Source organism: Macrotis lagotis, chromosome 2, assembly GCF_037893015.1.
Source record: "Macrotis lagotis isolate mMagLag1 chromosome 2, bilby.v1.9.chrom.fasta, whole genome shotgun sequence".
Taxonomy (NCBI): domain Eukaryota; kingdom Metazoa; phylum Chordata; class Mammalia; order Peramelemorphia; family Peramelidae; genus Macrotis; species Macrotis lagotis.
The window spans coordinates 26,278,573-26,290,648 of NC_133659.1; the positions used below are offsets into that span (position 1 = coordinate 26,278,573).

At 51.2% G+C, this 12,076-nt stretch overlaps 1 protein-coding gene and 1 long non-coding RNA gene across 13 annotated transcripts in view; one reads left to right on the forward strand and one right to left on the reverse strand.

The window, feature by feature from the left end:
- The window catches only part of TUT4 (terminal uridylyl transferase 4), an 82,728-nt gene that overhangs the window by 58,235 nt on the left and 12,417 nt on the right, over window positions 1-12,076 (forward strand). For 6 of the 12 annotated variants that reach the window (XM_074221433.1, XM_074221425.1, XM_074221426.1 and 3 more), the window contains 8 exons: window positions 1,450-1,497; window positions 1,589-1,671; window positions 1,781-1,896; window positions 2,462-2,637; window positions 4,049-4,149; window positions 4,469-4,991; window positions 6,300-6,473; window positions 7,424-7,542. In XM_074221433.1, the coding sequence (XP_074077534.1) occupies window positions 1,450-1,497; window positions 1,589-1,671; window positions 1,781-1,896; window positions 2,462-2,637; window positions 4,049-4,149; window positions 4,469-4,991; window positions 6,300-6,473; window positions 7,424-7,515 (1,313 nt within the window). In that variant the 3' untranslated portion in view covers window positions 7,516-7,542. Of the gene's footprint in view, window positions 1-1,449; window positions 1,498-1,588; window positions 1,672-1,780; window positions 1,897-2,179; window positions 2,638-4,048; window positions 4,150-4,468; window positions 4,992-6,299; window positions 6,474-6,722; window positions 6,854-7,423; window positions 7,980-12,076 lie in introns of those variants that run through there. The other 6 variants (XM_074221430.1, XM_074221434.1, XM_074221432.1 and 3 more) reach the window with 5 other exon arrangements.
- Window positions 7,760-9,958, reverse strand: LOC141512466 (uncharacterized). The gene is made up of 2 exons (XR_012475501.1): window positions 8,972-9,958; window positions 7,760-8,181 (listed from the first exon to the last, which is right to left on the reverse strand). It is a non-coding gene; the product is annotated as an uncharacterized LOC141512466 (long non-coding RNA).

Below are 12,076 nucleotides of genomic sequence, written 5' to 3' on the forward strand. Positions count from 1 at the left end.
GTTCCATTGGAGGGAGAGGAGAGTTTTAAGTGTCTTTTAGGTATTTCATGTCAGTAAGGCCTTCTCTGACACTCTCTTTTTTAACAAATGAATGCATTTGTTCCAGTAATAAATCAATCCTCAAAGTAAGAAGCCCTTATTTCCCACGGGGACTCTTCCAAAGCTCTCATACTCTCTGAAGGCTTCTGAGCCAAGATCTAAGTTCACTAATAGGATCTAAGCCTTCTTTAGTAAGCTCCCTCAGTTTCCCTTTTCCACTGGCAAAGTTGTGGTCATGCAAAAACTTGAAGTAGTTTGAACACACTCAACCATCTGACTTGTCCCTTCTGTTCTCAGACTACCAAGAATGTAATAAAATCAAGAGATACCTTCACCCATTATGAATTTGATTAGGCTGATTCCATTGAGTCCCTGTTGAATCTCCTCGTGCTTTGGCCTGGGCTGCCATGCATGCCTGGCACACCTCTCTCCTCCCCTCCCATCTTCTAGAATTCTCGGATATCTTCAAGGTTCAACTCAGATGCTGTCCCTACTAGGAGGCCTTCCCTGACACCCCCACACACACCCCATTAGCCTGTATTTACTTGTCCACGTGGAATCTCCCTGTCAAGTGTAAGTTCCTTAAGGACAGGAACCTTATTGTATTTTATATACTTTAGATGTAATAAACCCTTAATCTAACAGGCTGTTGATATACCCTCAATTCCACAAAAGCTCCCCCCCCCACAAAAAAAAATCATCCTTAGGGCATTTCCTGAGTGCCAGTATGCAAAGGCTCTAAAAGCCAAACTAGAAGAAAATCATTATTGATGCTTTCAAAAAATCAGAGTCAAACTGGATCATCATCTGTTAGATCCTGAAGATGCCAGGGTGTCCTTGGAGTTTATTAAATAGGGGGTGACGTGGTGGAACGGAAGATGGTCTGGAGGCCGGCAGACCTGGGAAGAAGCCGTTACCAGCAAGAAGGAATGAGGGCCTGGACCAGGGAGAATAAGAGATGTGGGATAGGGAGCTTCAGAGGGTCAGAAGAAGAATCTGGAGAAAGGGGAGTTTGTCCTTTGGAGTCAGAAATTCCATTGTGCCTTAAGGAAGAGGCCGGCAGAGGCGGATCTTGAGAGGATGGACTGGGAAGGGTATTCCTAGGCAGAAGGAAATTTATCTTTGGCATGATGGGAAGAAAAATAGCTCTGCCAAAGAGGCCCATAGGAGGAAGGAGTGCTCCCAGGTGCCAGATGGGTCCCAGGCCGCACAGGGAGGAAGGGCCTGATATTTACTTAGGGATCAGTGAATAGGCAGCAAACTTCACTGTGCCTTGGCACAGTGAAGTTGAGGGAAAGGAAGTCTTGCCCCCCCCCCCACTTCACTGTCTATGTCCCTGCTGCTTCTCCTGCCCCTCGGAAGGGTGATTTCTGTTCAAAGTGCTTCAAAAAGGGAACCCTTCTTTTTCAGATCCTTTTGACTTGAATCATAACCTTGGTGCTGGAGTCTCTAGAAAAAGTAAGTTCTAAATGAGAGTCACTCTGTGGTTCTAGAGCTGGGCAATTCTGGGCTTTGCTTCTGATCTTTGCTGCCTTCTTTCTCCACCCAGTGACTAATTTCATCATGAAGGCGTTCATCAATGGAAGGAAACTTTTTGGCACCCCTTTCTATCCTCTTGTGGGGAGAGAAGCAGTGAGTTGTTGGGCTCAGCACCTTGGAGCCTCTGCTGCCTTTCTCAGATGGGGTGGGATCATGGCAAGGGGGATCTGCAGAGTCCAGCAGCAGCTGGTTTTCTTTGTAGGAATACTTCTTTGATTCTAAAGTATTGACGGATGGAGAGCTGGCTCCCAATGACCGGTGCTGCCGTGTGTGCGGGAAAATCGGGCACTACATGAAAGACTGTCCCAAAAGGAGGAGGTGGGCTTACAAAGACCTGGCAGAGACCTGAGCTGCCAAAAATGAGATCTCAAAGGGTCTTGGGATGGGGAAGGAGCGAGGACTGGCAACAGTAGAGGGGGGCTGGGGGCAGGAAGGGAAGGACACAAGGGAAATGTGGCCAGAAGTGTGTGTGAGACAGACATACACACACACACACACACACACACACACACACAAACTCTCTCTCTCTCTCTCTCTCTCTCTCTCTCTCTCTCTCTCTCTCTCTCTCACGCACATTTGTGTCTGTTGTGTGAAACATCAGAGATTTCGGTTCCCAGGGCAGGGATTCCCACCAAGGGGTACGAGGAGCTATGGAGAACGACTGGTGAACGACTAGATTAGCAAATGACCCTTTATTTGATTACTTAGGTGAATATACTCGGTCAGCTGTAAGGTTTCCTCTCCTGTTGGATCCTGGGTTAAGGGCAGTCTGCCACGAGTGAGGGTTGCAGCTCAGATGATAGGGGATCGCAGACTTGGGCTTAGTTTTCCATTGACCAAGGCTCCTTAGAAATACCTATCCATACAATGTTGTTGGCATCAGCGCTTTACTGTTTAGGCTGAAAAAGAAAGAGAATGAGAAAGAAGATGAGAAAGACATGAAAGATGAAGACAGAGAACTTCGGGAGAAAAGATGTTTCATCTGTGGAGACGTGGGGCACGTCAGAAGAGAATGCCCAGAGTACAAACAAGCTCGGCAGAGGAACAACGGTCTGGCAGGTAAACCTCCGTGCCCAGGTATGCCTCAGTCTGTCTGAAGGAGGCGACTGACTCCTAACAGTCAACCTAAGGAGCTCAGCCCATTTGCCAGGGCCTGAACACTGTCCCTGTGCTCCCTACTGACTCCCTTGTCAGAGGGTGATGGGAGAAAGAAGGCAGTGACTCTGCAGAGGAGGAAGGAAGCAGGTGATTAGGAAGCTCCTCTCAGCCAAGAGCTGTATTTAGAGGTGCTAGGACAACTGGCTGGGGAGGGGGCTGGGGAAGGATGCCCGAGCAAAGGGGGCAGGGAGCTGTCTGGTTGGGGTGGAGCCAGGGCCAGGGAGGCAGGGCAAGGGAGCAGCTCATGGTCTGTCTACACTTTCAGGATCCTGCAGTGGGATGGATACCGTCTTTATAAAAAAATAATAATAATCTTTACTGCTATCTTTTGTCTTTGCTTCACTTAAATATCTCCTGTGTCTTTCGCTTTCCCAGAAAACCATAACAAAGAATTTTTTTTAAAAAAGAAGAAAAAATTCCGCAAAACCAACCACTACATTGAAACAATCTGACAGCGTCTGCAGCGTTCCACACCTGCGGGCCCCTCCTCCCCCACTTCTGCATTGGGAGGAAGGGTCTTTCCATAGTCCCTTTCTGGGGCCAAGCTTATTCTTGGTTCTTCTTGGAAGGGGCCCAGCATTGGTTGAGATGGTTTTCTAGTCCTTGTGCTTTCATTCACATCGCTGGAGCCGTTGTGGGTGTTGTGTTCTGGCCCCGCTGCCTGCATTGGCTCCCTTCGTGTTGGTCTTTCCCTGCTTCTCTGCTCTCTTCTCATTCAGCTTCTCTGTCCTATCTTGCACCACAGTTCTTCCCCTTCACTGACCACAGTTCATGTAGCTTCTCCCCATGGGATGGGCAGCGGCCACCGAACGGCTGGTCTCAACTCTGGGTGTTTGTGGAGCCCTTTTGTCATTGGTCTCTCTGGGTAGACGCATAGCCGTGGACTCTCTGGGTCGAAGGGCGTGGACATTTTAGGCACTTTATTTGAATAATTCCAAATTGTTCTCCAGAATGGTTGTGCTCCTCCTCAGCTCAACTCCACCAATAATGCTCTAATGTGCCCGACTCCCCACAAGCCCTCCAAGATCTAATCCTTCTGAAGGGAGCCTTTGTAAGTGTCTTTGTCTGAGCATCCTCGCCACTGGACGGCCATCCCTCCTCCTCCCTGGGGCTCGGGAGCGGCCCCGTCTCTTAGCATCTTCTCCCAGGCCGAGGGCTGGGGCCATTGGACCTGGGAAGGGATCGGTCGAAGGTCCCTCAGCTCTCCCTGAGCCTGGCGCACCTCCCCCCGCGGCCCTGCTTGTCGATGAAGAAGCCCCTGACGTCCGGCTGGTCATCGCTGGCTCAAGTCTCTGTGCTGTTTCCTATGTAGGTGCCCAGCTGGTGCGCAACCTCGTCAGTGCCCAGGCGGTGGCTGGCTCGGTCCAGCAACAAGTTGACCGCCCCCTGCGGACCAGGCAGTCCTCTGAATGCGTAAGTCCGAGCCCCTCAAGAGTCGAAGGCTGGTGGTGCCCGCCTGGGGCTGGCGGCAGGCTGCCGGGCTCCCCTGGCTCTGTGCTCTCCAGCCCCCCGTTCTGGGATCCCTGCTCTGGTTCACTTTTCCCAGCCTCCGTGTCCCCTTATATAAGAATAGGGTCACTAGCATCCTTCATCTGGCTGCGGTGGGAGACGGGCCGGATCTGTAGCCATCTCTGTGACTCGCCCACACTCTGTGCTGTGGGGGTGCTCATAGCAAACGTCTAGGATGTGAACGTGCCCGTGATTTAACTGAGAACTATCTCTCTCTCTGCAGTCTGATTCACAGCCGTCATCTTACTCTCCACAGCCCCCGCCATTCCCCCAGAACTCTTCTCAGACAGCTCCTCTTGCCCAGACCACGCCACAGCCCATAGCCCAGCCCAAGCATGGCCCACCGCAGGCGGCCCAGCCTCCCCATCAGGTCCAACTGCCTTTGTTTAACTTTCCCCAGTCGCCCCCAGGTCAGTATTCTGCCCTGCACAACTTGGGACTGCTGCAGGTGCACCCCCACGCCCACCCCATCCCCATGCCAGGCGCCACCTGGCCGATCCACGGCCCCGTGATCCACTCGGCACCAGGGAACCCCAGCCACCCTGCCGGCGTCCCGTTTCCCATGCAGTCTGGTGGCGGTGGTACCACCAACAACCAGAGCACTGTGAGCCTGAATGATCCCAGCATCATCTTTGCACAGCCTGCTGCCAGGCCCCCCCTGGGCATTCCCACTTCTCATGAGGGACACTGGCACAGCCCCGTGGCTCCAAACTCACTGGTGAACAATGGTGCAGTGGGGAACTCAGGTAACCCTTCTTTCCTCTCTTGGGTCTGTTGTGACGGGTCCTAGGGGTCATGGTCAAAGGAACCAGTCTGGTGTTGTGGCAAGGGGGGCTCCGGAGCCCTAGCTGAGGGCCCTTTCTCTCAGAGCCTCAGCTTTCTCATAGAAAAAGGGGGAGATAGGAATTAGAAGGCCTTGACTGGGTTCTGTGAAATTATTATAGACTCAAGTCCTCTGGGGGGGGGGTGTAGTTATCAGAAAACCATCCTGCATTTAGGGATGTTAGTGTGGACAAGTTCCCCAGAATATTAAGAATTGAGATGGGGGGGGCGGTGCTCAGCTAGGTGGTGCAGTGGATAGAGCACCAGCCTTGGAGTCAGAAGGACCTGAGTTCAAATCCGGCTTCAGACATTTAATACTTACCTAGCTGTGTGGCCTTGGGCAAGCCACGTAACCCCATTTCCTGGCAAAATAAAAAAAAGAAAAGTTGAGATGAGAAGATATTGATAAATGATTTTTAACTTTGATAGGAAAACTCCAAGGCCCAAAAGTTAAGTATACTTCAAGCCTGAAGTTGTGGGGAAAGCCCAGGAACTGAATTCAGGAATCTTGAGTTCAGATCTTTGTCCTGACACTTGAGATCCTTCAGAGCAGAAACCCCTGCACTGAGTCTCTTTGTCCTCCAAGCCCCTCTCAAAGGGAGGGAATCTCAGATGGGTGGGAAGAGTTCCTCCATGAGGGGTCCCTTTATAGATGAAATCCCATTACAGAACCCCAAAGGGAGAGGACCTTGGCCTCCCAGGAGATTGCCCTCCATCCCAGTTTGCCTTGAAAGGTCCTGGGTGAGAAGAAGCCCTTCCTGGCTGCCAGGGGTCTGAGTGCCCAGTCTGTGTCCCATCTCTCCTTCTTTCTGACCAAGGGCCTGTGGGCAGGTGCCTTCACCTCCCTGGAAGTCTGGTTTCTTCCTCTGTAAAATGGACAGTGGACAATGGGAATCCTGGCAGGGGAAGGGGATCAGGATTGCTGGGCTCTCTAGTGGTCTAGGGCTGCATCTCTGAAGCTCTCCCCACCCCCATCCCAAGGAACAGCAGACACTGTGACAACCCCCAGCTCTGGCCACTACTTCACTTAGAACCATCTCGGGACTCCAGAGGCAAAGGGAAGAAAGTATTTCTAATAGAGCCGAATGGCTACCAGTTGGCTGAGCCAGCCCTCTCCAGCCAGGGCTCCCCCAGGCTTTCTAGGGCTGGGAGTTGGGTCTGGGAGAGGGCTGCTGAGTCCTGGATCTGCTGAGTTCTGATACCTGTGTCTTTTCCTCCTCTCTGGAAAGCAGATCAGGGCTTTCAAGGACAGTTTGCAAAACTGACCCCTCCAGTTCCTTGGGAGCACGGGGCCCCCGCCCATTTCCCTATCCTCCAAGCGTCGTGGCCTTATGGCGGCGTGCCTCAGAACTTCCTCCAGCAGGGGAACGCCAGCTTCCAGCCGAACAAAGCTTTCTACCCTACAGGTACTGTCCCTCGTGTGCCAGGTGCTGGGCGGGGCTGCTGCTTCTTTGTAGCGCAGGCCAGGGTCTCGGTCAGGAAGCCAGGAGCGGCCCTCGAGCCCATCCCCCAGGGAGCATAGCCGGGAACCTCGGGCCCCGAGGGCAGGGGGCAGGCCGGCGGCCGTGGAGGGGCAGCCTTGGGTGGTGAGCCTCACCGCTAAGAGGAATTCCGAGTTTGATTGTTTCCCCTAAAAGTCATCTTGGTTCTTACAGGCAACATGTGAGGTCTGGGCTTTATTCCTCAGTTGGTCTGGGGCTTTTCTAGAGAAACAGAAACTATTTCCTACCCTCACTCTGGCAATCAGAAGGATAGTGCCCTGCATGCCCACTGCTGTGAGCTTCAGGTTTGACAATTCATAAGTCTCACTCGGTCCTTGGTACGCTTGAGTCCTCTCGTCCATGCCACCGGAGCCCACCTCGCCGCCCAGCCGGCCGCTCGCAGACCGAGCTCTCCACGCATACCCCCCCCGGGGGGGTCTTCTGGCAGAGGGGGCCAGAGTCCTCTTCTCTGTGGGGAGCTGGCCACTGCGTCCCTCCACGCGGCTGCCTTGGAGCTGGGGGATGGGGGAAGCCTGACCCCTCCTCCTGTCCCTAGTGTGCTAAAGGGTTCTTCACCTAGGTTGGCTCTGGGGGGACATCTGAAGGGTGTCCCCACAACCTCCTCCCCCTCCTCTTCCTCCCCCCCTGCCCTTAGCTCCTGGAAATGAAAGCTAATGAGATGCGTTTTCTCCTCCCCTCTTCTTGGGCCATAGCCACACGTGGAGCGCCAGAGAGGCCATTGATTGGGCCTCCAAGTGGCCACAGTCACTTTACGGGCCTGGCTAGTTGGTCTGCGTCCCCCCAGCCCTCCCACACTAGTCATGTCCCCGGACGGCGGACGGCACTGAATGCCCTTTGTCTCGGTTGCTTTGCAGCTGGCCCGCTGATGCCCAGCAACCCCCGGTTCCCTCTGCTGTCGCAGGGGCACCCGTCCCTCAGCTTGAACTACATCCAACAGAAGAAGTGACATCTCCCGGAAATCAAAGCAAATCAGGTCCTGGATTTAACATTTTAACACAACTTGTTTAGATACAGATTATTTAAATTTAAAACTGTTTTTAAAGTGTATCATTTGTATATAGAAACAAGCTATAGTTTTTACTAGTATCACCAAAACAAGTGATACAAATTTCATCTATTTTATTACCCTATTTTTAAGGGACTTTTGTGTTTTGTTTTACCTTGATGAACTGTAAAAAGAGAGAATTTAAAAAAAAAAATTAAGTTCTTTATTTTCTATTAGCTGTATTCATACTTTGGTTGCTTCAGACTTTATATATATTGTTCTTAAAAATCAGAATTAGGAAGGGATTTCACGTGTTTTAAAATTTGTCACTTCTATTCTTTACAGAACTATGTAGTGCCAAAAACTTTTTAAAAGGAAAAAAAATAAAACAAAATTGCAACAATGGGAGTCCAGATTTTTTCTTCTCCATAGTTCTTTTGAAACTTCAAAGGGAAAAAACATTGGACTTGTTCTTGTTACCTCTTTGGAGAAATTCTGTTTTGTCAAACTGCTTCTTGAGCCACATAGGTTTGGTCAGTCTGAGGGAACGGAAGAAGCAGGCAACAGATTTCATTCATATCCTCTGGTGACGTCCCTGGCAAGGTCTTCAAGGGGGAAAAGCCGAGCCTACAAAAGATAGGCTGAACCAGTTAGCTTCTTGGCCTTATGGAACAGTAGGAATTCTGGAGAGACTGGAAGGAAACGCGAGTTATTGTTACACAATCTCTCCCATAAATAATCTCTGGGGTCCCAAGCCTCGGGCTTATCCAACATCAGAGTGGGGAGGCAGACCCCAGCCTCCTCTGCCAACACTAGTTCCATGTCAGGGTATTTTAGTTAGACTGGATAAAGATTTCAGGGACAAGGGTTCTCTCCAGGGATTTGGGAGTGGTTAGCACCGACTGCTGATGATTGCTCTGGTGCAGAGTCATGTCATGGGCGGGAATGGAACTCAGGTTCCTGAGCCTGTCCAATGACAGGTGGTGTGAGGTGAGCAGTTTGTGGCCTTGGAGTGCTGGCTCAGGGTTCTCTCTCCTCATTGTTCTGGGGCTCACCTGAGATTTGAACCCAAGACCCTTGACCCCAAATCTAGTCATCTTCCCACTGCACCATGAGACCTCTCAGGCTTTGTCCTCCATCCTTGGGGGGCCTGAAATATCAACCATGGCACCCAAGGTAACTTGGAAATTGAGATAGGAAGAATATGACTATGTCCCTGCAAATCCTCAAGCACTTTTGGGAGGGGAGAATAAGTCCTAGAATAATAGCAAGGATAGCAATTATCTAGCACTTTGGCACTTCGCAAGGACCCTGGAAGGTGAGGAAACTGGAACAGAATCAGGTCAAATAACTTGCCCAGCATCTCCCAGCTAGCATCTAAAGCAGGACTTTCATTCACATCTTCCTGATTACAAACCTCATGCTCTCATCCACTGTGCCCCTCTATCTGCATGTCATCTTGAACATATATTCTTCTGCCCTTGGATGTGTAATGCATATGGCTCTGCCTTAGGAGATGGAGAGAAATTAGAAATTAGCCAAAGCTTTCTCAATCTGCTTCCTTGTGAAAGGCATAATGTTAACACAGAGGCAGTCTACCCAAAGAGGAAAGCCAATCGCCCTGTAAAGTATTGGTGTCAGGCCAGAGGCTTTATCTGTGGTACATTGTTTGATCTTGATGGTCTTCTTGATGCACCAGTTATCATTAGAAGCTGGATTGACCTAATGTCCCCAGGAGGAGGGCCAAGAGGCAAGGCAGGCCTGGGTTTAGGCCATTTCTTTCTCTTTGCCCCTTAACTTCTGACCTCTATATTGTCACATTCTTGAGGCCAACTGCATATTCTGCTGACCAGTTTGGCAACCATGGAGGCTCTCACATACCCCTTTGCCCTGGTCTTGCCGAGACCTGAGAATTGACTCAATTGGTTTATCAAAGCTCTTACTCTGCCTGTTAGGGTATCACCACCACAGGCTCAGACCTGTACCAGAAGCCCCAGCAAGCTGCCAGCATTCACTTCCATACATCAACCCTAAATCTGCCTTTTTGCAAATTCAACCCATTGTACAGCCAAGGACCATGCAACAGGAAGCTCCTGCTTGGCCCCCTCCTCATCTCATCTGCCTCAAACAACATCTTCCACTGTCTCCCCTCTGGTCTCTCACGAAGAGGCAGCCCTGCTCCTTGTCCAGTCTAACCCCCTCCACAGTCACCCATAATCCCATTCCATCCCCTCCTCTCCAGCAGATTGTCTCCTACCATCCTCTCTCCCTGTAAACTGGTCTCCTCTCTGCTGCCCACAAATGTCCCCATGTAATCTCCACAATCCTCCCAGCTCCCTAGCTTTTGTACTGTCTGTCTCCTCTCTTCTCGCTAAACTGCTGGAGAAAGCTATTAACCCTTGGGCCTTCCCCATCCGCTTCAGAACCACCCCCACCCCCCCGCAGTCTGGCCTCTGGCCTCATTCAGCTGACACCGAGGATCTCTTGATCCATGACCTTGTCCTCATTCTTCTTGACCCCACTCTGCATCTGATGCTGCTGACCATTTCCCAAGTCCCTGTGTCTCTCCTGTCATTCCTGTTAACTGTGGGGGTCCCCCAAAGTTCTACCCTGGGCCCCCTTCTCTTTTCACTTTAAACAATGTCAGATCCAGCCAGCCCTACTCCTCAGCCCGTCATCCGTCTCCACCTGTCTCATGATCTGGATGTCCCAGGGGCATCCCGAAGTCACTATGTCCAAAACTGAACTCATTGATCTTTCCTCCATGAAGGACTTCTGCTTCACTTGGGAATCCAGTCAGCCAACCCTCAAGCTGGGGGTCATCCTCAGTTCCTCTCCTCGCCATGTGGCCAGGACGTTCTCAAGCCTTGTTTCAACTTTCACATCTCTTGTGTGTTCGTGTCCCCACCCGAGGGTAGTCCCTGGTCATCTTGTGCCTGGACCTCTCCACTCCGAAAGCCTCATCTGATGATCCCATTCCTTAGATAGACAAGAGTTCTAGTGGCTCCCCATGGCCCTGGAGGTTCTAGTTTGGCCCTCTCCAGCCTTCCTTGACTTAGCTCTGAGGTCCAGGTTGACTCTCCTCCTTGCCAGAATGCCACTTCCTTTAGCAGGCCTTTGCTGGTCCTCTCCCTTTGGTCACCTATCGGGTACAGCTGAATGTGCATTCCTAGAGGACAACTGGGCGCTTACCTCTGTACCGTCTGCCTTTGACCACGCTTGGCACAAATGTTGGCCAACTGGCACGTGTCCCCACCCTAACCCTACCCCACTCATCTTTTTTCCAGGACTGATGTCTACAATACCTCCAAATAACTAAGCCTCGTGGCATAAACTTGAACTCTTGCACCCGAACCACTGGGAAGCTTGCCACCAGCCTGACTCATTAGGGCTATATTCAGTTATTCGGCCAACCTCAATGTGCATCTACCCTAGTTAAACCGGGGGGGGGGGGGGGGGTACAAAAAATGAAAAAACCCAATCCCCCACCCCCACCCAAGAAGCTCAGAGCAGCTCACATAGTGGACTTCTCAACGTAGCCTAAGGTTCTGCCAGCTTTTTGTGGCTGCCAGAGCTATTGGCCCCTCCCCAATCCCTGGAGCTCTCTCCATTGAGTTGCTGTCTAGCCATAGCTTTGTCTCCCCTGTGGAAGTTGGCTTTTTGAACCCATGTAAAACTATTTTTTTTCTACTAAATCTCACCTTATTTGATGTGACCCAGTATTCTGGTCTGTAGATGCCCTTGTGGGGCCTTCGTTGTGGTCCAATCAGGGCTCTTGGTTATCCCTCCTATTTTCTGTCACCTGCACATTGAACATCTGTTCCCTTGGTCACAGTTGGCCTGGTAGATTCAGCCCCAAGCCCAAGCTGTGCAGCAGAAATCTTTGGGAACCACATTTCATTTCTGTTCTTACTTTGGCCCTCTCCCTTCCAGAACCCCAGCTGTTTCTGCATCTGCTGCCCAACTGCGCCACCTGCCGCATTCCCTACTTCATCCTGTCCCCTTGATTGTCCCTCCTGACTCATAAAAGCCTTTTTTGAGGCTCCACATCTGACTCGGCGGATGGCCATACTGCCTCCTGCCTTTTTTCCCTGCCCCTCCTCAGCTGGTGCTGGACTGTTGTCCACCCCCAGACTCTTACTTTTGCCCCTCCTCCCCAGGGTTCAGACCCACCCCTATCACATTGCTGTTAGCCCTTGCGTTTGTTCCTGAGCTCCCTGGAGATGGAAACATGACTCGGATAAGGTGAGAAATCACTTTATAAAACACAACAGAACTAATCAGCCATGACCTCACAGGTGCCTCTACACTGTTCTTTCACTACTGTCAATAGTCCATGAAACCCTGAAGTCTGGTCGCCATGTTATCATTGACCCGCCGCCGGACACATAAAGTTGGGTCACTGAGCCTGGAGCACAGGATGCTGAGGAAGGACCCCACAAATAGCGAATCCAACCCCCTCAATCTGATGGAGATGAGGAGAGGAGAACTTGGCCAAGGTTGCATGGCCAAAATTGAAACT